The following is a 27,826-nucleotide window of genomic DNA, read 5'->3' on the forward strand; positions in this document are numbered from 1 at the left end:
ATGACCGCGGAATATGTTCTGCGGTGCCTCCTGATGCTCTGCCTGGCGCTCTTCTCGGCCAACGCCAGTAACTGGTTGTAAGTCCTCCACTCTCTTCACTTAACTCCCCTTTCTCTCCTCCACCGGCTGCATCCATAGACTGTAGATCAGTGGTTTTACCGTCCCCAAATGTGAGGGTCCCATTATTTTGTTTCCTACATTTAGTTTTATTTTTATTTATTATTATTTCAAAACGTTATCAAAAACATTCCCCAAAAAGCAAAATTTCATTAACGAATAAAATAAATCTAAGAAATTCCGTAAATTAGAAAACAAATGTTTTTAAGAAGTGAAACTAACCTTAGCTTGTAGATCTGCTGTTTTCACTAGTTTCAAACGTCTGTAATGTCTTTTTTTGGGTGACGGGCTAAAAAGTTTGGGAACCACTGCTGTCGATCCATGCACGTGTTGTTGTCTTCAGTCACTCAGACACGACCTTCCTCCAGTCTCCGACCTGACCTCATCCTCCTTATCCTCAACACATCTCTGTGTAGACGGCGGCAACAGGCCGCATGGTTAACCAATAACCACACCACATTATGCTCATAGCCTACACAGTCTCACTGCTGAACTGAAACAACATACTATTAGAGCAGTGTTTCTCAAACGTTCACACTTCAAGGTCTCCCCTTAACTCTGGGTTCCATTTGTACACTGTCAGAGTTACAGACTTGTATGGGTCAATTTAGACCCCTCTGAAGGAACCCACAGAGTCCCCGGAATCAACAACTTATACACTCATTATTTATTGCACACTAACTGCCCTTAACCAAGCTCTGAGCAGGTATAGGCTAATCGACAACCATATTCGTTTTTTTATTTTATTTATGTAATTGTTTATTGTCATTCTAGTTCAGATAAGTTGTTCTCACCCAGGTGGTCATTAAGGAGATGTTAGACAGTAGAGACCTCAGTTCAGAATTGTGTTCCGGGCAACACATGCCCAGAATAGAAGGCCAGATATTGAACTTGTAAAGCCACCTCTTTTCAGAGGACGGTCGCATGTATTCTGCTGCCATTCCGCTATAGATTGAAAACACTTTATGCAAAGTGGTTCTCAAACCTTTTTTGTTTTATTTCAAGGACACCCGTAACTCTGCGAGTAGGCCTACATTGGTTTGCAACGCATTAGCTGGTTACATTTGTTAAATTAAAATTGATTTTACAATATAAAATGGTATCCCGGAGATATAAATGCCATTAAATGGGGGTCCGTAGCCTAGTGCAAAGTTTGAGAACCTCTGGGCTAATGGAATCAAATTTCTAGGCATTGTGGTTCTAGTCAGTTAGCTACAGACCTGCAAGGGTCCATTCGCACAAGGACAGGAGGCCTGAGCTACACTTTGAGAACCACTTTATGTGAAAGGCTATAGCCTTTCACATAACCTGCAAATGCAGGTGCAGTGTATGATTATGCAAGCAGTAGTAGCCTATAATAGGCCACGATGACTTTCCATCTTGCGACATCACGATTTGCCCATGCACTCCAGGTGGCCCATAACAGTTGGAGGACTTGTGTCTGTGTCATATGATATTCGTCAGAATGTGACAAATTAGAGCTTGCCCAAATAAGACTCACAGCGACGTGAACTCTGTGTCATGCACGCACGGCTCTAAGGTGTTCCTGCGAGGAGCGGGAAGGCGTGGTGGTGACACAACGTGTGCGGGCACGTTGCCTATAGCTGCTGTTCTGTTGAATGGGATTATTTGGCTGGGATAAATGTCTCTACAGGAGTTCTCAACAGCCAACATGTGGCTCTTCTGAGCCCCCCGCTTCTCGAAGGGCAGCAGGTTGAGGGAGGGAGGGACAGACATTTATAGAAGAGCATGATTCTATGCAATAAAACTTATACCGGCTTGCATGCTGTATACTAACTAAACCATGTTAGTTGACATAGCCTATATGGCAAACATAATAGTGGAAGACTTGACGGCACGCTGTATTTCAAGTTTGGCAAGAACATCCAGAGACCCTGGCGTACAGGTATTAGCTACTTATTATGTTTTGCTCTGCGTGGCTTATCCATATGAGCGTGCACTCTAGCCTTATTATAAACAAACAATCATAATAGGCTACCCAGAACGACTAGACCTACTGTACGTCACGTTTTACATTGTCATTGGATCATATTTACAGAAGACACACAACTCAGTCAAGTAGGCTTAGCCTACTTAATGTTGATCTGTCACATGGTGATGGTTAAGATGACGATGCCAATAATAGTATCAACTAATACTGCTATACTGCTAAATAATAACCGATCTCTGTATCTGTCTGTCTGTGTCCCTTTATGCCCATTATGGAGATCTCTGTATCTGTCTGTGCCTCTGACTGTGTTGCAGACACAGTGCCGGTTCCGGAATATCCTGATGTCAGACATCAGCTCTGTATACAGAGATTCCGAAACCTTCGCGCCGGTTCCGGAAAACCGCATACTTGACCTAGAGTGCAAAGTGAAAGTGTGGTCTATTTGCACAGGAGTGATGTCAGAATGATTCAGCAAGAGTGATGTCACAATGAGTCAGCGCTTGTGCCGGTTCCGGAACAGCCTGATGTCAGACATCAGCTCCGCATACGGAGATTCCGAACCAGAAAACCGTCTACCGGGTCGGGTCGAGGCCGAGCACTGCACTCCGCGCTGTGGCGGGGAACGCGCGTGCTAAATTTGAAGCCGGTGGGGCGAACGGTTCTCGAGATACGCGGGCACATACATACTCACAGAGATTTCTCGCATTTATTGTAAGATAAAATAAAATAAAAGTCCATATATGGGTATTCCGAGTTGATGCCCACACTAACAGAATCCATATATGGCCAAGACAGATGGTTTTCACCCTTAGGCGTTTTACTGGTTATTATTATTATAGTAGGCTAATAGAAGCATAAGAGGAAAATGGCTTAGATGGTGATGGTTTATGAGGTTATGATAACGATGTTGATAATAGGCTAATGATTAGGATACAGGCCAATAGGCTGTCTCATAGACCCATATTTATAACACATCTTGGAGGATATGGCCCACGGTCACAGAGCTCGAATTCATGCTACATGCGCCCTTGCTGCATGGAGCACCTGCATGTCCGTCCGTCCGTCCGTCCGTCCGTGCGTCCGTCCGTCCGTTTGTCCGTTACCAGCTAATCTCCGGCGCCGTTGGCCCGGTCGCTGCCAAACTGTGCACACACACTCCCTCGACACCAATTCAGAACCTCTGCCCCAAATATTTCACATGGGCCTGTTCTAGCGCCACCAGGAGGCCGACTTTTGCAAAACTAACTTTTGCCAGTACTCCTACAGATTTTGTCCAAAAATCACGTAAATCAGTAGACAGTATCTCTACAGTCATGTGATCGACATGGATGTGTCAGATTTTCCATATTCCATCCTGATTGGCTAAAACTGGCTTTCAAAGTTTGCAGGATTGGTCAGTTTTGAATAAAATGCCTGAAATCCTGAACGCAGTGTGCGATTTTGGTGAAATTGTGCATGCACATTCCCAATAGGCAGAGGAATAAATGCCACTTAAGAAAAATCAAATCAGCCTCATGGTGGCGCTATAACAGGCCGATTCATGTTTTCACCTATAACTCCACCGATTAGTGTCAAACTTTGTATGCGCACTCCTTAGAGGCCAAGGTAAAACCTTTTCCCTGCATTTTTTACATCAGCCTTTTATAGCGCCATCAGGAGGCCGACTTATGTAAAACACATTACATGCCTGACCTGGTGGAGACCTGTGCTCGGAAGAGCACTGCTTCTAGTTGTGCATGCGTAGCTCCCGTGCTGCTCCACCACAACTGTCTGGGGCGCGGCGTGCGTGCGTGCATGAAGTGCTACGGGCATATGCTGTATGAGCGAGGGAGCAGGCACGTGCACACATAGACATCAAAGGGGGCTTGAGCCCCTGCCCTTTTATCTGTCTGTAAAAAGTGCCCTCTCCAGACCATGAATGCAGTTTTAATATAGTGAAAGAAATGCAAATGCCCACTTTCCATGCCATACCTGAAGGCACTTGAATGCAGCATCTTATTTTGAAAGAATTGCCCTCTCTGTGTAGAAATCCATGCTGTTACACTTACACCACATCTCCAGTATTGACTTGATAATCCTTACTTCAGTGTGGTATCAAGCACCGAAAATAGCCGACCTCCAAGATTGGAAGTCTGCTATTTTCAATATTTTCACCAAAAGGCCCTTTTAGAGATGTCAGCCCCTGCATCTCTAACATTCTCTGCACGTCCCTGCGAGGCAGACTCAGTCAGTAATGAGTATATTTCAAAATACAATTAGGCCTATGCAGCTGGTAGAATATTAACCCTCGTCTCTCTCAAAGTTAAAACAGATGTGCGACCGTTGTGACCGAAAATAGCAGATATACAAGCTCACACACTCATGATGCAACCCGATCCCAGCCGAGCTATGCACTTGCTTACTACTATGTGTAACTTTCAGCGCGGCAACAAGGCTATAAATCATGATTTGTTCAGTAGCCTAATTGTTCATTTGAGCTCCTCTGGTGTAAAGCAAAGGGGATTACATCTGGCATCCTTCAAAAGTCAGACAGAACATAGTAGTGCATCTGACCTGTTTGCAGCTTTGTGGCAGTTGATCTGTTTATTTAGAGTAAAGCGCAGGGGAAAGTAGGCTAGATAGATATGCTCCATGCCCAACCATTCATGCTGTTTTCAAAGAAAAGCAGCCACTGACAAGCTACTTTCCCTTTGTAAATCTTTGGCCTCCAGCAAGAAACACCTGCCACAGTTAGGGCTGTCACGATATGACGATTAATTGTCACTCAAATAATTGGCGATTAACGATTTAATTGTGTTTTTGTCGTTGATAATTACATTTCTGTTTGGCTTTTAGGCTTTGAAGTTGCACATGGTAGATATGACACATAACCTAAATATACAAAGAAATTACTGACATATTTGACAACTTACTACTTAAAAAATAACTTTGATAGTGGAAATAGCCGATCTACAAGCTCACAACGCGTCGCGATGCGACGCGTTGTGAGCTTGTAGATCTGCTATTTCCACTATTTCGGAAATGTTTCAACATTCACGATTATGACGATTATGACAAAATAATTGCGATAATGTCAAATAATCACGATTAGACGATTATGTAATAATTGTGACAGCCCTAGCCACAGTTCTGAACATTGTCTGGCCCATAGAACTATACTGTGAGTGACCAAGTTTTATCTTTAAGAATAATATAAATTAAACGTTCTGGTTCAGGCCAGCCAGGGAACCTTTTTATTTCCAACAATTCCATTTGCATGTCATTTGGGGCATTTCATTGACACTCTTATTCAGACCTGGGCATTGTGCGGCCCAGGGGCCGTATGCGCCTATGCGGCCCTTTGGTTCACTCTGACCGGCCCTTGTAGGGTTAATGGCAAATTACAAAATAAACACATTTTCGAATTTTACCTCATGCATGGACTAAAGCTGCATTTCTTTTATTTTGACGTTTTTTATTCACGTACATATGGACGCAATGTGTACATCAGCACAGGGGTGTGATCATTGGATCGTTGTCTCAATAACAAGCAGGTGGTCAGACTGGTCATACGTCAAGACGACGTGCCATACCTTACCCATCAAAAATGGCTAAAGTGGCTAAAAAAAGAAAAGTCGATGCCAAATGGACTGCTATAAGTATTTATTTACTGAAGTCGGAGGTAAAGCTGTGTGTTTAGTTTGCAGGGTGCACATCTTGCGGGGAGGACTGCCTTTTGGCCCGGCCCGCCACAACATTTTCCGATGTTCATGTGGCCCCATGGAAAAAGTAATTGCCCACCCCTGCTCTTATTGCTAGTGACTTCAGAGCAAGACGCCATGGCTAACAGCACCGAGGTGCTAAAGAGATAGCAGCTGATGGGTAACCAGAGACAGCAGAGACCTTGGCGTGGCGCTGCACTCTGGCGCCTCACACACGTGTGCACGCTCATGGGCTACACACCTACACACCAACACACAAAATAAATCCTTGTGGCGACATGTTATTTCCAGTGGTGTAAAGTAACTAAGTGCACTTACTCAGGTACTGTTAGGTTACTTAAATACAATTTCAAGGTACTGTTTCCATATATTGATTCTCCACTACATCTAAGTGGCAGATATTGTACTTTTTAACGCCGCCTATAGTTACAGGTGACTTTGTAGATTTATATTATTATTTAAAAAATTCATTAACCACTTGAGCCCTATTGTGTACTTCAGCTATTTGAAAATAGCAGATAGATCGACTGTTTAAAAAAAAAAATGTTTGACACATTTGGAGAAAAGGGGTGAAATGGGCCATTTATAATGAGTACTTTTAGTTTGGTGCTGTTTCTACATTGTGTTATTGCTTTTACTTTGAGTAATAATGTGAGTATTATTATTATTCCACCACTGGTTATTTCTAGTCCCAGAGTGAGTATATAACCACTTAAAACACCAGCATCCATAAACTTGAGCAGAAATTAGCAGATCTAAAAGTTTACAACGCGCCGCGTTGCAACGCATTGTAAGCCTGTAGATCTTCTGTTTTCAACAAAGATATCATCACTGTCAGGCAGAAGTTTCAAATATGGATGTTTGTTTTACGTAATCGGCTATTATCACTAATTTAAAATAGTTTTTTAAAATAACAACAAAAAAGGAAAGTTTTGGACATACAAGGTTTCCACCCGACAACGATATTTAATGTAGAGCGTAAACAGAAAATACACTTTTATAGATCCCTGAGGGATATCAACAACATACGGGGTTTAGCTGCAGCCACAGGGACAGGTTTATCAGTCAGGTGGATGGAGAGACCACTGGGATGGATGGAGTCAGTGAGAGCGAGAGAGAACAAGACAGAAAATCACAGTCAAAAATTGTGTGTGTTTACGTAACTGATTTAAGGATTATAAAATTGGGTCCATTTCTATGTGTAACTTTTAAGTGTAAAGCAGGACTTTGCTGAAAAATGTCCCAGGGCCCACTTGATAATGTGACTTAGGCTGGTAAAAAAAAGGTAAATTTACACTCTCAATGTTAAAGGACAACTTTGTTATTTTTACAACAAGGGTTCATATTTTAAATAGTAATTAAAGAATATAAAAGATGAGAGTTAAAATGTTTTAATTTACTCCTTTCTATTGTTTTAGAGATTTTAATTATTTTGATTTCAGTGGCTGGGGACATGCGTACAAGTGGCTAAATATGTCTTTTTACACAGAATAAGCTCATTCCCAAGATGCACCGTAATCCTTTATAGGCATATGTGACTTCTTGGGTTACTGTAAATAGCAATAAAGAAATTGCATGGTTATTGTGTCTAAAAAGACATATTTAGCCACTTGCACACATGCCCCCATGCGTACGCATGCCCCCACGACCACGTTTTGGCACGCTAAATGTGCTAAAACGATAGAACCAAGTAAATGAAAACATTTTAACACTTACTTTTTCTTTTCTCTAATTACAATCTAAAATATGAACCCTTGTTGTAAAAAAACAAAGTTGTCCTTTAAATCAACACAGAGGAGTTTACTGTTGTGGACTGAGGACAGATTTTGATGGAGTTTGAAGGTACACAGTGTGTTGGACGGACCTTCCAAACATGCTGCCACATGCATCACATGTGTGCACGCACACACACACTCTATGGTTTCTATACTGCTCTGGGGCCACGACTCTAACACCAGGCAGGAGGTTAATTTCACGGCTTTTATTGCCTCTTTACCCAAATGTGTGTGTGTGTGTGTGTGTGTGTGTGTGTGTGTGTGTGTGTGTGTGTGTGTGTGTGTGTGTGTGTGTGTGTGTGTGTGTGTGTGTGTGTGTGTGTGTGTGTGTGTGTGCGTGCCCACGCGTGTGTCTGGGTATATTTATATGCTGCTGGCTCCACTAGAGCTCATTTCCCCCTAAAAATAACACACTCTGCCAACACCACAACCCTCTCTCTCTCACATGCGCTCACACACCTACATGCACATACATGCACATGCACATGCGCGCGCACACACACACACACACACACACACACACACACACACACACACACACACACACACACACACACACACACACAGTAGCGAAAAACTCTTGGCTGCACAATAATTGTGATAATTATTCTCCATCGTCTCTCATCATCTCTCCAAGCAGGGACACATTCATTGGATTCCTTTCATTTTCACCCCTCCATCACTTTCCTTTTCTCTCTTACAGCCGTCAATTTCCGAAATTATTCACGGTTCTAACCCTCACATCCTCTCGTCTCTTTATTGTCTCCTCCAGCCTGGGCCAAAGGCGTGGCCGAGACTATGTTTTGCACCCTGGAGGGATGGGACGATATGAACATTTCATATCACGATTATTGTGACAAAAGAAACCGCAATTTATGATATTATCGCGATAATCAAAATCCATTATCCTGGGATGGAACATTTGCCAAAAAAATAGAAGATCTACAAGCTCACAACACGTTGTGAGCTTGTAGATCGGCAATTTTTTGGCAAAGACATTTGATAGAGTGAAAAAAAGACTGTATCAAGTACGTATATAATAAGTGCCTTTTACCAATTATAGAGGGTTTAAGTGGTACCGGATATGCAGCTCTGCAAACAAAAGGTGAATTGATCCCAGTGCATGACAGAGGACGATATCACTATAAATTAAATCTCCACGATACGATTATCGTGAGAGTTTTTTATCACGATAAACGATAATATCGATTATCGTGATATCGTCCCATCCCTAGCACCCTGTCCGTCCATCTAATCGTCTAATCTCCGACACCGCTGGCCAGATCAGCGTGGAACTGCACACACACAGGAGCGTGTTATTGTTCCGACACTCATTACTCTCGCAGATTTTGTCCAAACATTACACAAATCTGTACACAGTATCTCTTTAGTCATTAAACCAAACGGGTCTGTCTAATTTTTCATATTCCATCCTGATTGGCTAAGATCGTGAACACAGCGTGCGATTTCCATGAAAATTTGAATGCACATCCCCACTAGGCCGAGGAAGAAATGCCACTTTTACCTATAACTGCACCTATCTGCCTAAAATGTTGTATGCACTCTCCCTAGAGGCCACATGTGCCTTTTATAGAGCCACCAGGATGCCGACTTATGGGAAACACATTTTTTTGATATTATTCATTCAACTTTTATCCATATCACACAAATCGGTACACATTATCACAGAAAAATATTGTGTGGGTTTACGTAACTGATTTAAGGAATCATGTGATCATGTGATAGCATTTAAGGAGTCATGTGATCAAGATGGATCTGTCCGATCTTTCATATTCCATCCTGATTGGCTAAGATAAGCGTTTAAATTTAGCAGGAGTTGTTTTGAACAAAATACCTCAAATCATGAACGCAGTGTCCGATTGCTGTGAAACTTTGAATGCACATTCCCACTACGCTGAGGAACAAATGCCCCCCTTTTCACATTGCCCTATTATAGCGCCACCAGGAGACCGTTTTTGCAAAACATATTTTCTATATTACTCCTAGATATTTTGTCCAAACATCACGCACGTCGTTACACATTATCTCCATGGTCATTTGATCAAGACGTATTGGTCCAATTTGTTCTATTCCATCCTGATTGGCGAATTCCGAACATTGCTGGCCCACAATAACCTACCTGACCTGGTGGAGACCTGTGCTCCGAGGAGCACTTTTTCAAGTTTTTCTCTCATTTCATCAAGTGCTCCTTTTTTCCCTTTCAGGCCCAAGTCATATACTTTGTCGTATGGCAGCATCGCGCACCCAAAATAGCAGACCTACAAGCTTACAAGCGCGCCAAGTCCACAATGGTGTCGAATGCATCCACGGCTTGTTGTGAGCTTGTAGGTTGACCATTTTCGGCGCGCAACGCCATTATGCGACGGAGCATCGAATTAGGCATCACTCAGTCCCCCTCCACCTCCCTCTCTGCCTCCCACTACCTTTTACTGTGTCTGTGTATGTGTGTAATTGAATACATGAGAGTGAGGCTATTTAAAGCATTATGGCTCTCTATTAGATCCACCTAGTCCTTTACACAATGGCCCCCGCCCCAGGGTCACACTGCCAACAATGTCAGCAGAGGTTTCTCTTCTTTTTTATTCTTTTTTTATTCTTTTTTTTGCCATGCATTGTCAGGTATTGGCGTTCTTCATCCTATTACGTTAGTTTGTCTGGAAGGCAAGATTAACCACATGAAACCTAGTGCAGAAATAAAATATCTACAAGCTGACAAAGATGTCCATCAGCTATTTTCAGCAAGAGATTTGGTTTAGTCAGAGGAAAAAAGGACTGGAACAAGTACAGACCCCTCGGGAACCCCAGTCAACGAATGATACAGTATATGGTTTAAGTGGTTAAAAAATGACCATTATGGATGCCTGTTCATCTGTTCATACATGTGTTGGCCTGTCACATTTTAACCTCAGAGAAATTATATGTTGTTGTTGTTTTTTTTGTTTTTTTTTGTTCTTTCTCAAATTCTCAACATCCACTCTAAAAACAGCAATACTTTTACAGAATGAGTATGACCAAATAAAAGCAAAGTAACGAGTGATACTTGGAAATACATCTGTGTGTTGACTGCATTTACATACCGTAAATCAGAGCGGAGAACTGAGTTGAAAAGACTCGAAAATTGTCTTTCTCCCAAATGCTAAAGTCTTCACTTTAGTCCAGCTTTCAGGCTGGTAGGCCTACGATAGCTCACATTATAAGTAACACAACTCTGTGGGTTGTGTTGGTTTGGAGTGTGAGGGCTTCAGCACCAATAAACGGAGTCCGAGGCTTACAGTGGGGTCAACAGGTTCAGTTCAACAGTGAGTTTGGGTCAGCAGCTGCACATTCATTTCTCTGCACCTTTCCACTCTTTACATTCTTTTCATCAATTCTTCATTTTATCCCTCAGCTAACCCACTATGATCTGTTACCTTAGCCTGGCGTTGCTCATAGGGGTGGTGTTGTGCAGTCTGGTTTATTAACCAGGCTACTGTTACCTTACCCAGTGGTAACCCTCAAAGTAGGGTCCAGGGACCCCCAGGGGTCCTTGGGGGCGTTCCAGGGGGTCCCCAGCAAAGTGAGTTAGCATCAAAATTACTTTACTGTAAACCTATTCATGGGCTATTTGAAAATCTACAAGCTCACAATGCGTCGTGTCCCTGGCACAAAATATATTAAGATAGGTGTCAGAGGCCAAATGCATATTCATCTGGGGGTCCTTGGCATGAAAAGTTTAGAGAACCACTGCAATTAAATGTCAGCCGAGAATTAGGAAGAGTTTGGGGGATATGTTTTCTACCTGCTTCTGGTCAGACTTTGTACACTGTCTGCTATGTTTGATAATATCTCAGTTTAATCATTGAATTAAAAAAATCTGTTAAATCTCTTTAACCCATGATTAAACTGAGATATTATCAAACATAGGGAAAAAAACTTGTATCAGTTTCTTATGCTTATTGAAAAATAGCACATTCACAAGATCAATGTATATTGGTTATTTTTTGCTATTTGTTGTATGCAGAAGTAGAGTTTAAAAAATTCCCCCCTCATTTTGTTTTTACAAACGGAACCCTGGCCATTGTTTGTATTGCAGGTTCATGCCTAGTCTGTTCTCCTGTTCGTCCTCTTGGCCCCAAACTGAATCCAGCATCAGCAACAGTGTCAGTATTGCAGGTTCTCTGACCTCTAAGGACCTTCCAGGGAGGGTGCTCTTGTGCGTCTTGCTGCGTCACCCTCTCTTGTTTCTTTCTTTTTCTAGTTGTTTTTATATCGCATTATTATTTGGACACTCTGCACTATTAGGTTGTGTTAGTAGAGTATTTTTGCTTGTGTTTGACATGATGGTGAGATACGTGTTGCACTAATTAGCATTGACTGTTATGGTCACTTTGATTTGGGGGCACTGTACTATATTGATAGTTGTGCCTAAGGACACTTTATGTGTATATATATACTGTATATATTATATTATTCGTTCCCTTTCTTGACGTACCTTGCTCTTTACTGTACTCTGTAACTTGGTAAATAACCTTATACTGCTGTGCTGCCTCTGGGCAAATGATTTTCCCCCTTGGGATAATAAAGCTACTGTCAAAATCTGGAGTGTCACCAGAGTTAAATTAGCATGCATTTGACAGTGTGAACCTTATTTCTATGTCACAAAATGATGATTAGGAGTAGACCCCTCAGAATGTGCGTGTATGTGACAGCATTGTCATTGTTTTGTGAACACTGTCAATAGCATAATATTCATACGTTTGAATCGAATCACCAGTGGTGTAAAGTAACTAAGTACGTTTACTTAAAGGGGAGAACCACCCATTTTCAACATTCAACTATGTCATTAATATACCTTTGAATTGTTATGTGGAAATAAGAAAAAAGTCTTTAGTTAATTTTTCACGGCTTTTATAGCCTCTTTTCCCAAATGTAGATCTGCTATTTTCAAAAGACTTTCACACATTTTAGACGGGACATTCTTCACAACTAGTACTTTTAATTTTGGTACTTCAAGTACATCTTGATGCCAATAGTTTTGTACTTTTACTCAAGTACATTTTGAATTCCGGACTTTTACTTATGTAACAGAGTACTTTTGAGCGGTGGTAGACCGCTCCATAGCATGGCTGTGTGTGTTTGTCTGTAGCCAGATTCCTGTCATGTTTTGCCATAGCATTGTGTGTGTGTGTGTGTGTGTGTGTGTGTGTGTGTCTGTAGCCTGTACATGTCATGTTTTGCCATAGCATTGTGTGTGTGTGTGTGTGTGTGTGTGTGTGTGTGTGTGTGTGTGTGTGTGTGTGTGTGTGTGTGTGTGTGTGTGTAACCTGTACATCCTAGACTTAAATCCTAATCTGAAGACGTTATGCAAGCACGACCACCGCTCACTTCACATTGAGTGTGATTTTTACCTTATAGTATTGATAATTTTACTTTTAGAACAACATGTGGGTGCTTTTTCCACCGCTGCGAATCACTCTGTCTTTGCAGATTCACAGGAATCTTTGTTACCATTGCCGTGCTGCTCAGGGAAATGCTGGGCCCCTGATTCAGCCCGGGAAAAAGAGTTGGAGAGGCCCTCATTGCTGCTGCTACTCAAAGATTTGCTATTTCAGATCATGACAAGTGACAAGCCAGTGGGCCAATTACATGTTATTTCGTCGTTGTCGGGTGGAAACCTTGTATGTCCAAAACCATTTGTTTTTTATTTATCATTTAAAAAATGATTTAAACTTGTGAAAACAGCCGATCTACAAGCACACAACGCCTCGCACCGCAAGGCGTGTGCTTGTAGATCTGCTGTTTTCACTAGTTTTGTGCGACGGCCTTGTATGATGAACCAGGACTTTGCTTTGCGAAAAAATTTACAAATTTGAAACTTGGAAAAAAAAAAATCCTAATGGGCCTGGACCGGCCGGTAATGAACGGGCCGTTTGGGAGTTGTCCCGCTTTTCCCAATGGCCAGCACGTCCCTGACCATTGCCGTGCTGCTAATGCACCTGGAGATTATGATTATGACCAGCTCCATTCCAACCGTGGACAAAGAGAGGAATGGCAAGATAAACTGATATGGTGGACACAGTCAGTACTGCGGAGAGGACAATTTCTCCTTTGTTGTGCTGAGAATAAATTAACTAATAATTTCATGCACTGCATAAGTTGTTCTCTAGATAAAGATAAAATTACAAAATATAATTATGGTCATGATTGTAGAGTTTTGGGAGTCTAACTAGAGTTGTGGGAAGCCAGTGAACGACCGGGTCCAGTTTGACTTTGATCACAGATTATCACACGTAGAATATTATTCCTTATAGAAGTAGGCTAATAGACAATTGCCATGTCTATGCCTGTCATCTAGACAAATAAGCTGTCAAATCAAATCTATATCAAACTACTTTTGACACAATCAAGCGATAACAAAGTCTTCCTGACATGATGGAAATAATGGCTTTGTTTATTTTGATTATGAATCGTTTATCTTCTGATCTCAATATAAAAAAAGAACACAAGAGGAATTTGTCCTCTCTACAGTGAGCCCTGTAGAACAGCACAAATACAGTCAAAACAAAAAAGATGTACAGCACAAGTATACACTCTAAAAACTGCTGGGTCAAAAACAACTCAACTTGGGTCATTTTTGATCCAACTCACGGGTCAAATAGGGACCAATGCCAGGTTTGGTTATTTTAACTCAAGAAATTTGGTTATGAATATTGACCCATAAATTGGGTCAAATAAATAACCAAATTATTTGTTTAAAATGACCCAAGATTGTAGTCAATATGACCCAAGTTTTGGGGTTGAGTGGGCTAAATGAATACAACCTACATATGCATGGTCTTTAGAATGACAATGTCAATATTATCTGTCATTAACATAACATCAGAAATGTTTCAGGGTTTCTTCTCAGATGATTTGTTCGAAGATTGGTAATATCAACATAAAAGTGCATACAATATATTATGCAACAATGTTGATAATACTATAGTCAGAATAGTTTAGAGAAGATACACAAAAATAATCTCAGAATTACTATGAGTTCTTCTCTTTCAGACAAGCTGTTGGGGAGGGAGCTCAACCCTAAGCTAGCAGCCAAGCACTTACGGTTAGGGTTTAGGCTCAAATATTGACAAATCAAATTCAGACATATGACAGACAGCTTGCCGAGACAGACACATGGATATGACATATTTAGCATTTTTAGCTCCCAACAGCTTAGAAAATGTCTCTGGAAACCTAGAAAAATGCTTTTCCCAGCATGCTTTGCAAACAGGTTTATGGTGCCTGTCCCCTGATTGGCCCAAAGCTAGACAACTGACCCAAGTATAGGGGTTACCACTAACCCCAAAAACGGGTCACCCCCAGATAAATATTACCTAACTCGAACAACCCTGGAATTGGGTCAAAATAATATCCCAATAACTCAAGGAAGGGTTGTGGCTCTGAGAAATGACCCAGAAATGTGACCTAACACAAATGACCCATGATTTGGGTCAAGAAATGACCCATGAGTTTTTAGTGTGTACAGTCAAAGGAACATCCGATCCCCAAAAAAGTCCTTGCGGCCTTGTTGGTTCCCGTTCGAGGTCCTTGGTATTTAATTCATCAACATATAGCCTGTCATGACTGAGATTTTACATGGCGATTAATTGTCACACAAATAATTGCGATTCACAATTTTATAATCTTTTTTGTCATTGAACACTGGAACATAAGAATAACAACAACAAAACAATATTTCTGTTTGGCTTAAGCTTTGAAGTTGCACAGGGAAGATGTGGCCAATAAAGACATTACTGACATATTTAACAACTTTATATATATATTTTAAATACATTAATAGTGGAAATATCTACAGACACGTTGTGAGCTTGTAAATCTGCTATTTCCACAATTTTGGTTTTGTAAACATTTTTCAACATGGAAACGATTATGATGATTATGCAAAGATAATTGCGATCAGGCAATTATTATGTAATAATTGTGACAGGCCTACCCTGGGTGCATGTGTATGGCCTGAGGGGAAAATGAGAGTAGACTACCCTCTACAGGCCACTCCTAGGCATGACAAACGTGTCCAATGCAGAGTGAGAGGGGGACAGGGGAAGAGGTGAGCTCAGGTCACACACACCTGGCGTGACGGCCCGTGACCAACAACGTGACAAATGCGACAAGAACTGAGCACTTGGTCAGTGGGTCCACTGTAGATGTTGGTTTTAAGGAGGGGATGATGCTCGTATTCTGTGTGTGCGTGCGTGTGTGCGTGCTGCATTTCTATGCAGATTAGTATGCACAATTACAGTAATGTCACCAGGGCCACGGATGAGTTTACTCCCATCAAGAAAGCCAAGATGTTTCTGAGAATCTTTCTCACTGTGCTCTTCTTGGCGTTTCCCATCCACGCTATATTTACCTCTCACTGTGTACCTCTCCTGTGTACTCAGTGCTGGAAAGGTAAACGACAGGATATTTTCATATAAATACACATTAGAGATGATGGAGAAGCAGTAGGGCGCTACATTGCACACCGGCGTTTATGTGAAGTTGACTTTCTGCACTAAAAAAAGGGGGTCACTCTTGCGTGAGAAGCTTTATTTTGGTGCGACAGTGTTTTCACTGTAGATTCTGCTGTGTCAATCCTGCGCTCTCTCCTACACTGTCCAAACAGCAGCCGTCTATGGCTTGTCTTCTCCACGGTACCCTGTTCCTCTGGAAGGTACTGTATACAGAGAGTAGGATAGGAGCAGAACATGTGCACAGGACACCGCCTACCTCAAAACAGCCACCATCCCGGCCTAGGTGGTGGAAGAAGTAGAAGTAAAAAGTAAAAGTATCAATATGACAAAATATAAAAATAGTCTCTTATACAAATATAGCTTACATATAATACTCTCTTAGTGGAGTAGAAGAAAAAAAATCACACCCAGTGTGGAACCAAATGAACCCTAACGGGTCCATTTGGTTCCATTTGTACACTGTCAGAGTTGAGGGGAAACCTTGGAATTTGAATGTTTCAGAAACTCTGCCTTAAGCGTCCCACGAAGCTTGGCTAATATGACCCTGGCCGTACAAACAGACACCAATCGACCAATCACAGTCCAGACAGACACGGGACAAACAGACAAAGCCAGATGTAGGAGCGGTTAGCAACGCTCAAAGTGGAAATAAAGTAAAAGTACATCAAAACTGTGCTTTCCACCCATGGGGGTAAAGGGATTCTTTTTTGAGCGGTGGTCACACCGTCTCCATAGCGTGGCCGTGTGTGTCTGTGTGTGTGTCTGTGTGTGTGTCTGTGTGTGTGTCTGTCTGTCTGTATGTAGCCTCTGGTGTAGCCTGAGTACCCTGGGTGACCAGAGAGGTGCTGTTGAGTCTAGCCTGCCCTGAGCATCAACTGCAATACACACACACACACACACACACCCCCACCCCACACACACAGGCACCCCCCCCCCCCCCCCCCCCACAGGCACCCCTCCCCCCCCCCCCACACCCCCCCAACCCCCCCCCCCACACACACACAGGCACCCCTCCCTCCCCCCCCCACAGGCACCCCTCCCCCCCCCCCCCCCCCCTCCCCCCCCCACGACCACCGCTCAGTTCACACGGGTGTGATTTTTTTTTTTTTGCCCCACGAAAGGCAAAGGATGTGCTCGGGGCAGGAGGAGGAATCCACCTGGAGTTGTGGTGCGTCCGCGGGCCGCTGTGTGTTTGTGCTGCATTACACACTGCAGACCTCACAACACCGCTGGCTCCACTGGGCTTAAGGCCTCCCAAATGTAAGCACGCAACCAGGGGCGTCACACCAAATTCTGGGCCCTGGGTACAAGGATTCACTGCGGGCCCCGGCTCCCCCAAGAATGTTAACTATTGAAAAATAGCAGATATACAAGCTCACAGCGCGGCACCGAGTGCCGCGCTGCGAGCTTGTAGATCTGCTATTTTTGAAAAGTCGTGAAAATGTGTGCCAAGAAACCTATGTTTTCATTGTCAGTGATGCTCAAACCTTTTCATGTGAAGGACCCCCCCATCTCAAAATATTTAGTTCCAGGGACCCCCCAGAAGCAAAATTTGAGTTACAAATGTTCACTTAAAAAATACATATATTCAAAGATTTGCGCACTTTTTCACGACTTTTCAAAAATAGCAGATCTACAAGCTCGCAGCGCGGCACTCGGTGCCGCGCTGTGAGCTTGTATATCTGCTATTTTTCAATAGCTAAAGTTACTAGGGCCTCTCCACCTTGGGCCCTGGTAACTCAGTCCCACTTTCCTACCCCTTGTGACGCCCCTGCACGCAACCAATACAGGCCTGCTGCTGTCCAGAAACAGAGAGAGAGGAGAGGGTGTACTGTTGATTCTACCATCTTTCCTGATGTGATGTTTTTGCAAACCCGGGTCTGGGAAGCCCAGCGAATACTCCGGGATGAACAGATAAAAGAGGAACACGCACACACTCTGAACCTTTCCCACACACAACAAAATCACCTGGAAAAACCGCTTATCCGATGTTTATTAAATGTTTCCAGGGTGAATGTCAGGCCAACGGGATGCCATCCAGCCACTTGTGTGGTGTGCGTGTGTGTGTGTGTGTGTGTGTGTGTGTGTGTGTGTGTGTGTGTGCGTGTGTGTGTGTGTGTGTGTGTGTGTGTGTGTGTGTGTGTGCGTGCGTGCGTGCGTGCGTGCGTGCGTGCGTGCGTGTGTGTGCGGTATCAGTGGTCTGAAAGGGCTTTCTATCTAGCAGCGGTGTGTTTGCAGTGTTATTGCTGAGGTCTGTTCTCATGGCCTTTCTTTATCAGTCTCTGACACTCTCCCAGCTGGCTGAGTGGACCCAAACACAGCAGCCTGCCCAAGGCTACGGATCACAACAGAGGTGGGGGGGATCAAACGGTGCACATGGCTTAGATGTAAACCCATGCTTACTCTGTGATCGCACTGAACTCAACCCGAAATTGTCGTACTTACTCCGTACCTCACATTCATGCAGGCAGGGGGCACAAAGATTAGGATTTGTGAAGAACAACAGCAGCTGTACACTACAGGGTTCCAAATGACAGCGATGTCCAACTTGGTTTCACACCAGGACCGGAGCTGAGCTGACAGGGAAGTCAGGACCAATCTAAAATGTCACAATACAATGTTCAATATCATGTCAGTATAATGGTCAGCATCATGTCAGTATAATGGTCAGTATCATGACAGTATCATGGTCAGTATCATGGTCAGTATCATGTCAGTATCATGGTCAGTATCATGTCAGTATCATGGTCAGCATCATGTCAGTATCATGGTCAGTATCATGGTCAGTATCATGTCAGTATCATGGTCAGTATCATGGTCAGTATCATGTCAGTATCATGGTCAGTATCATGTCAGTATCATGGTCAGTATCATGTCAGTATCATGGTCAGCATCATGTCAGTATCATGGTCAGCATCATGTCAGTATCATGGTCAGTATCATGGTCAGTATCATGTCAGTATCACGGTCAGCATCACGGTCAGCATCACGGTCAGTATCATGTCAGTATCATGGTCAGTATCATGGTCAGTATCAGTATCATGTCAGTATCACGTCAATATCATGGTCAGTATCATATCAGTGATGCATTGTGAGCCTGTAGATCAGCACTTTTTGCACAATACTCTCATCTGACAAGGTTTGAAATAGGGCATTAGATTATGAAAAAATATAAAAATATTAAATGTGTAAATACAAGCGTTCTGCCCAAGTGACAGACAGTATACCACAACATTCTTCGAAAGTTGTCTTTTGTTCACATAATGCAGTCAGAACATCTTTAGGTCCCAGTTTTATTCTACGGGCCGAAAAAGTGTCCTATTGGGTGGGAGATGTTGATAAGGTACTGTTAAGAGCTTGAACATTTTCATCACAATATTTATGGACGAAAGTTGATATTCTGTAGATCTCAATATTGGCATTCTTCATATTCTTTATTTACAGTTCGACCATTTACCTCCACATTTTACATTATGTCTTTATTGGCTGCATTATCAACCATTTTGTCCTCATCCTTTTTTATTCTCAGTCGGTTGACCAATCCATTTGAAAGTTTGTGCATTGACCAGGGATGCAGATTTTTCACTTTTCTCTAATTTACATTTTTGTGAACACTACGACTCAATTAAGACTCTGTCTGTCCTCTCCTATTCACATGCATTTTTCTCCAGTTGGCCAATCGATCTGAAATCCTGCATGATAATTGGCATATGTAGTGACAAAGCCGATTTTCCAATGCAATGACTGATTCGATTTGTCGCAAATTTGTAAAACTCTTGTCAGCTCTCACGCATTTGTCTTTCACATATCTTTTATTCAGCAGTTCAGCAAACGTATGGTACATTTAACACTGACTCAAGATGTGCTCTCCTTTTTTTCCACACAGTCAAATCCTCCCACTCACCTTATCCTAGTAACTATATTCAAACATAAATTAATCATCTTTCAGACAAATGTCAACAGTCAAATAACAAAACTAATGTTAACACAAATAACCCAATTCCCAGCTGCTTAATCCTCAGGGTAGCTTTACAGTCATTATAATTTTCAACAAAACCAGCTTCTTATTAAGTTATGTGGCTGTCACATCACATAGCATTTCGCACAATGTGAGCACTGCAATGTGCTCAAGGGTGTGAGAATGTGTGATGTCTATACATGATTGGGCATATCTTTACAGAATGTCCCACTGATAATATGCGTCCATCTTATTGATTCACATTGACTCAGCTCTCTATTGAACATACTGTTGGAGTGTGTTTGTGTTGTGGGAAAACAGTGAATTCTCTCCTTCTCCATGGAGGCACTATACAGGCTTCTTCTGGATCAGTAAAAGCCTTCTTGGTTCCGTTGTGCGTCACTTGAAGCTTAGCTGGGTATAAAAGTCCTAACTCCAGGTTTGTCCTCATAGTAGATTCCTGATTGAGGTAAAACAAAAGTTGTTCTGCCTTCCTTTGACCAATTGGTTGTCAGGGTATTGGATTTTAGTTGGTTGTCAGGATAACATCATGACCAATCGGTAGATGGGGACTTTTACATTTACATTCGAGAAAATTGACTAAGTATAAGGAGCCTTTCTGAGCCACGTGGCCCACATAGGAGCCTATCTCCTGTTTCTGTACTGTGAGGCAACTTGCTGTAGAAGTACATACCTGACAAAGGCTGAAACATTGTATTTTTTATTATTATTTTTGTAACTAGAAGCTCAAGGGCGGCCAAGCGTCTAGTCGGCGCCCTGGCCAACTCGGGAACAATGTATATAGGGGATGAATGCCCCGCCCTTTAATGCAAACCCCATTATACCTGCTGTCATAGGATCTGTTTTGACCATCTGTTTGCGTGTGTCCATTTATGGCCATATATGGGGATATCTATCTGTCTACGTCCATTTTATGTCCATATATGGAGATCTCTGTAGGACCCGTTTTGACCATCTGTTTGCCTGTGTCCATTTATGCCCATACATGGAGTTATCTGTCTGTCTGCGTCCATTTTATGCCCATATATGGAGATCTCTGTAGGACCTGTATTGACCATCTGTTTGCCTGTGTCCATTTATGCTCATATATGGAGATATCTGTATCTGTCTGTCTGCATCCATTTCATGCCCATATATGGAGATCTCTGTATCTGTTTGTCTGTGTCCCTTTATGCCCATTATGGAGATCTCTGTATCTGTCTGTGCCTCCGACTGTGTTGCAGACACAGTGCTGGTTCCCCCTTTAATGCAAACCCCATTATACCTGTTGTCATAGGACCCGTTTTGACCATCTGTTTGCCTGTGTCCATTTATGCCCATATATGGAGATATCTGTATCTGTCTTTTTGCATCCATTTTATGCCCATATATGGAGATATTTGACCATCTGTTTGCCTGTGTCCATTTATGCTCATATATGGAGATATCCGTATCTGTCTGTTTGCATCCATCAGAATACGTAACCATGGCATTTTTTGTTGACTCATGTGGTGTATGTGATCTCAGAGCCTTTTATGAAGTGATGTCACAATGAGTCAGCGCTTGCGCCGATTTCCTCCGGAACAGCCTGATGTCAACAATCAGCTCCGCATAAGGAGATTCCGAACGTTTTGCGCCGGTTTCGGAAAACCGCGAGTCGGGTCGGGTCGAGGCCCGGCACTGCACTCCGCGCGGCAGCGAGGAACGCGCGTGCCGAATCTGAAGCCGGTGGGACGAACGGTTCTCGAGATACGCGGATTACAAACAGACAGACACGCAGACAGACAGAGATTTGTCGCATTTATAGATAGATTATTTGAGGAGCATTAAGACGGTATGCTGGGTCCCATTTTTATAGTCTTTGGTATGACCCGACCGGGGCATAAAAGCCCAACCTCCCAATTGAGTGAGTGAGTGAGTGAGTGAGTGAGTGAGTGAGTGAGTGAGCGAGTGAGTGAGGTCATCCCTGAGGCTGAGGAGAGGATGTGAGGTTGAAATGTGGCTGTGATGTGGGTTGAGTGGTGGGGACCCAGGTTATCATGGCGCTGAGTGGTAAATGGTGACACTGTCTGGATGAGAGGAAAGGTAAAGGAGAGCCAGAGTGAGAAAGGGAGAGGGAAAGACTTACTCAGAGAGAGAGGGAGGAAGGGAGAAATGAAGAGGCAGCAATTATCAGGGCCATTGAAGAGGAGATGAGAGGGTGCGTGAAGGAGGTGTGTGAGTGCCTGCGTGCAGGCACATGCACACATAGCCCCTGCCCCATAGCCCCTGCCCTTTTATCCGTCTGTAAAAAGTGCCCTCTCCAGACCATGAATGCAGTTTTAACTATGGTGAAAGAAATGCAAATGCCTCCTTTCCATGCCATACCTGAAGCAAGCATTCAAGAGAACTGCCTTGTCCAAGTACTCTCTGAACTTGAATGCAGCATTTTGTTGAAAGAACTGCCCTCTCAGTGTAGGAATCCATGCCGTACACCAGTGTTAGCCAACCTCCAAGCTCACAACACGTCGCAGAGCTTGGTGGTCTGCTATTTTCGATATTATCACCAAAAGGCCCTTTTAGAAGTTTCAGACAGCCCCTGCCTCAACATTCTCTGCACGTCCCTGCGTGAGTGCGTGCGTGCGTGGCTGGCTGGCTGGCTGGCTGGCACACGCTCACGTTTGTGTGTGTGGATGTCACACGTGTGGAAATAATTTGTGCCAAATGTAACTTTTGGTATTCATTAGTGAATCCATCAAAGGCTCAGTTGGGACACCGGGTGGGAATAACGGTTCTCCCTTATAGTTTCATGGAGAAGACCTTCCAGAGACACACTCCTCCTAGAATGCTCTCAAATCACTCACTCACCCAATCAAGGCCCATTTCCTCTGTGGGAGAGCTGTTAGTTGGCTTATGAGACAGCCTATTTCTGTAAGGTGAGGTTCACGCTGCAGATACGAGACTGAAGGAGGTGGCGTGTGTGCGTGTGTGTGTGTGTGTGTGTGTGTGTGTGTGTGTGTGTGTGTGTGTGTGCGTGCGTGCGTGCGTGCGTGCGTGCGTGCGTGCGTGCGTGCGTGTGCGTGCGTGTGTGCGTGTGTGTGTGTGTGTGTGTCAGGGCAGCTAGACGGATGTCATTTTCTCCCATCTCTGATTGCGTGCGTATGTGTGCTCATATATCTCCCTGACCTGTCTGCCCTAAAGGTGGTCTGTGTGATAAGCCACTTTTCCTCCTCTCAGCGTGCTCACAAGCAGAGAGCTAGACAATACATTCTCACAACGTCATGGGAACCCAGCCTCGCCCCGCTGGCGAGCTCCGCCAGGAACAAAATGGCGTTGTTATGAAAACGCTTGACTCACCAAAAATCAAGCTCTCACAGAGCCAGTACTCAGGGACCCCACTCAGTGTGTTACAAAGCTTATTCTTACTGGTAATAAACGTTTATCTATTGTTTTAGCCATTGTTCTCAACTTAGCTTTTACCCTCTGAAGCCTAAAGTCTCTCTAGGCCATTCATGGTGAATCCGCTATACAGTACAGAGTGCATAGTATAGGAAAACACCTTCTTGTTTGTCTCATGCATATGACCATGATACAATTTGCAACCCTTTTTCCGTTCTCTATCTTACCATCACCTGGGGATTGGAACGTTATTAATGGGTTAATATGGTTATCTTCATGTATGACTGCATATTAACGCTACATATGCTCCTGTGCTGTGTTTCTGTGTCAGGTACCTGGCCAAGCTGTCCTCTGTGGGAAGCATCAGTGATGAGGAGACGTGTGAGAGACTGCGAGGTCTCATCCAGAGACAGGTACTACTACACACACTCCCTCCCCAGCACGTTAACTTGTGCATTCACACTAGCGGCGTCAAAGCTATAGACATGAAGCTGTCCACAACTTTCCCAACGCCCCATCGTGCATTGCGCAGAAGGAGTGCGGCAGTTCCGGCGCCGCAGCCAAGAGTGATCTACAAGCTCACAACGGTTGCATCTGCGAGTGCGACGCGACGTGAGCTTGTATGTCTGCTGTTCTTCGGAAGTGTCCCACAAATAATTCTACAGTAAATTCTCACGGAAACAGGTGGATAAAGCGACGCCTGACACTTGTCACTATGTGACGGGCATGACGCGCTACAACACTTTTTGTCTTCACTTTGCTTCTGCTCCTTTGTGTGAATGGAAGACATAACCAGACGTAACCATTTCTCTCATTCGTCGTTGTTTAAACCTACAGTGCCCTTTTCATTTATGCAGTGTGGCTTGAGCAACACGTCAAAAGCATTATGCTGAATTCACAACAAGCAGCAGTATTTTGCTGCTGCATTCTGAGAAAGCAGAGAGTTTCAATCCAATAGCCGGAGGCGGGGACAGCAAAAAGTGGAGCGGCGAAGTTGAGAAAAGTTCAACGTTGCTGCTGCCACTGTGAGCTGAGACATCGCTCGCTGGATCACAACTGGCTTGTTTACGAACCTGACACTCATACCTTGGACATGCTCATTTTACGATAAATTGAGCAATAGAAATCACTGCTAACTCCCAGTACAGTGGGAGTTTGAATGGGAATGCCAATCCTGCCACTGAAAAGTCCTTGGCGAGGCTAAAAGACTATTCCTCTATTCCCCTATTGTCGTCCATGCCTTATCCCTTATTCCTAAACCTCTTTGCCTTCAACACGTTGTGAGCTTGTACTGTAGATGAGCTATTTGAACTATTTAAAAATGTTTTTCAAAATAGTGCAAAGCTGTTTAGGGATAATGGGTAAGGCATGGACGAAAATAGGGCCCTATATCTCCACAACAGAGAATGAGTTTTGTCCTTTTTCAAGATGTGTCTGTCTTGAGAGGGGATGGATGCGGGGAGTGAGAGAGTGGGAGGGGGACAGAGGGAGGGAGAGGTACAGTATATGTCTATACTGAAGCTGTTTCTCTGTGCTCCCATGCAGGTGCAGATCTGTAAGCGCAGTGTTGAGGTAATGGATGCTGTGCGTCGCGGGGCTCAGCTGGCCATAGATGAATGTCAATACCAGTTCCGAAACAGGCGGTGGAACTGCTCCACCCTCGAGACGATGCCCGTATTTGGCAAGGTGGTCACCCAGGGTAAGATGATATAAACCTATCAGGTGTTGAGCTAATACTCATATCCAGAGCTGCTGCTCTGGATATGAGTTGCTCCAAAGAACTCTTAAGGCTTCAGGGATTGATCTTTGTGGACTTTTGGCCAGACGAATGTCTCTCGAACTATTATAACCATTATAATCATTATAACTCACTGGCAATGGTGTCTGTTACAGCCACTATCACTCTTTGTAATTGTGATGCAAACAGTATTCAGGGGATTCAGAAGGTGTTGGTGCTCAGCCGCAAATAAGCCATGAGTTCATAAATTATGCTTGTTTGTGTTTTGTGACAGGCACCCGTGAGGCCGCCTTCGTGTATGCCATCTCGGCTGCTAGCGTGGCATTTGCAGTCACCAGGGCCTGCAGCAGTGGAGAGCTGGAAAAATGTGGCTGTGACCGTAATGTCCATGGAGTCAGTCCAGAGGGTAACTCAATTCAACTCCACTGAGATAAAGCACACTGTTCTATTCAAGGTTTAAGACTTTAAATTTAAATTTAAATTAAATTTAAAGTTCAAACATACATGCTGCACTGATGCTATCAACCACAGATTTTAAAAAGATAATGAATAAACATAATAATTAAGCACAATATCAGCGAACCCATTAATGCCATTAGTGGTTTCGATCCTTGTCAACCTTTGCCTCTGCTTTATTGTCTCCCACTGAGTTGTTCTGTTTATTTCTCTATACAATATCGGTGTAATGCAACATCTCTCTGCCTTTCTGTCCCTGTAGGGTTCCAGTGGTCAGGCTGCAGTGATAACATTGCATATGGAGTAGCTTTCTCCCAGTCCTTTGTGGACGTAAGGGAGAGGAGTAAGGGCCAATCCTCCAGTCGAGCTCTGATGAACCTCCATAACAACGAGGCTGGCAGGAAGGTAACTATAAGAGCCCTATCATTTAAAAATCCCTTCTTAAAGGGCATGTAAGGGATATTTGTTTGGGAAAATACATGTTAAATAGCTCTATTCCGATAGTAATCAACTATGAAGTATTTGTTCTGTAACAGGGCTCTACCCATTTCTTCAGCTCTTTAGTCAACAGAAAATACTTTCAGATTGAGATACCAATTATATACAATCAGGATGGGAACTGCGCAAAGATAATTGATCAGCTTCACCTTTATGTGTTCCAGTGGCTTTGTGTGTGTGTGTGTGTGTGTGTGTGTGTGTGTGTGTGTGTGTGTGTGTGTGTGTGTGTGTGTGTGTGTGTGTGTGTGTGTGTGTGTGTGTGCGTGCGTGCGTGCGTGCGTGCGTGCGTGCGTGCGTGCGTGCGTGTGTCAGCTCTTCCAACTTCACTTTTAGTTAATATACAAAACTATAAAGTACTATACTGTGTGACTTTTGTCTTTTTGTAAAAAGGTTTTTACTTTCCAGATGTAGAAGCACTTTGAATTGCATTTTAATTGTTCTATACAATTACGTTATTATTGTGACTAAGCATTATATTAGTCCTGTTATTCAGTAAATGAATGGGCAGGAAAAACCCATAAACGTACTGCTACTAGTAAGACACCTCAGGGTGACTTGCAACCTCAGGGTGACACGCGCCAATTCTTGGCCATCTGGCCAGTGATGTATATGGGACCAGTTACTCATATGTGGAGACCCCTTCATGATAGTTATGTTATGTCAAAACATGCCCATATATGGACATTACCAAATATGGGCATTCCCATATATGTCCTTAATATTGATAACATAATTGACATAACATATTGACAATATAGGAATCTCCATATATGGGCATAAAACGTACGTTAATTAGTAATGCCAAGCAGGGCCTTGGTGAGTTAGGGCCTTGGTTTGATGCCTGTGGATGTCCATTTATGGGCATAATGGGGTACCCTAACATTCTCATTTTCGGCCTGGGATTTATGACATCAGAAATCTCCATGTATGGGCATAAAAGTTTTTTTCTTTTTCTGGGAATGACCATATATGGACTTTTATACCCTGAGAAATCTCGTAGCTTGTCTGACTGTCAATACAGGAAGTGATGTCACGTGACATCCTTTTTATGCCCATATATGAGTCATTCTGTACCACATCACTGTGACTCACTGACACCACGTGACATCACTTCCTGTACAGACAGTCAGACAAGCTACGAGATTTCTCAGGGTAAATGCGACCTTCGGTCGCAACAACCATTACCTAACCCAACGTCTCCTGGGTTCTTCCTCCTCTATAAGGCCATCCTGTCGCACATGCGCGTGGAGTGCAAGTGCCACGGCGTGTCGGGCTCCTGCGAGGTGAAGACGTGCTGGAAGGCCATGCCGCCGTTCCGCAAGGTGGGCAACGTCATCAAGGAGAAGTTCGACGGGGCCACCGAGGTGGAGCAGCGCAAGGTCGGCACCACCAAGGTGCTGGTGCCGCGCAACTCGCAGTTCAAGCCGCACACGGACGAAGACCTGGTCTACCTGGACCCCAGCCCGGACTTCTGTGACTATGACCCGCGCACGCCGGGCATGCTGGGCACGGCGGGGCGCCAGTGCAACCGCACCTCCAAGGCCATCGACGGCTGCGAGCTGATGTGCTGCGGCCGCGGCTTCCAGACGGAGGAGGTGGAGGTGGTGGACAGGTGCAGCTGCAAGTTCCACTGGTGCTGCTACGTCAAGTGCAAACAGTGCCGCAAAATGGTAGAGATGCATACCTGCCGGTGACGGGCGGTGGGGGGGGCACAGTCACGCCCCAAGTACACACACACGAA

General features: G+C 43.7%; 1 protein-coding gene across 1 annotated transcript; it reads left to right on the top strand.

The window, feature by feature from the left end:
• Positions 1 to 27,779, top strand: wnt4 (wingless-type MMTV integration site family, member 4; the record flags this gene model as incomplete). Its single annotated transcript, XM_080729082.1, has 6 exons — positions 1 to 77; positions 23,725 to 23,806; positions 24,939 to 25,092; positions 25,406 to 25,537; positions 25,850 to 25,992; positions 27,309 to 27,779. 6 exons carry the CDS (start codon positions 1 to 3, stop codon positions 27,777 to 27,779), a joined length of 1,059 nt encoding a protein of 352 aa, XP_080585208.1.
• Positions 27,780 to 27,826: the final 47 nt, after the last annotated feature.

Source organism: Nannobrachium achirus (genome assembly GCF_963921795.1).
Source record: "Nannobrachium achirus genome assembly, chromosome: 6".
Taxonomy (NCBI): domain Eukaryota; kingdom Metazoa; phylum Chordata; class Actinopteri; order Myctophiformes; family Myctophidae; genus Nannobrachium; species Nannobrachium achirus.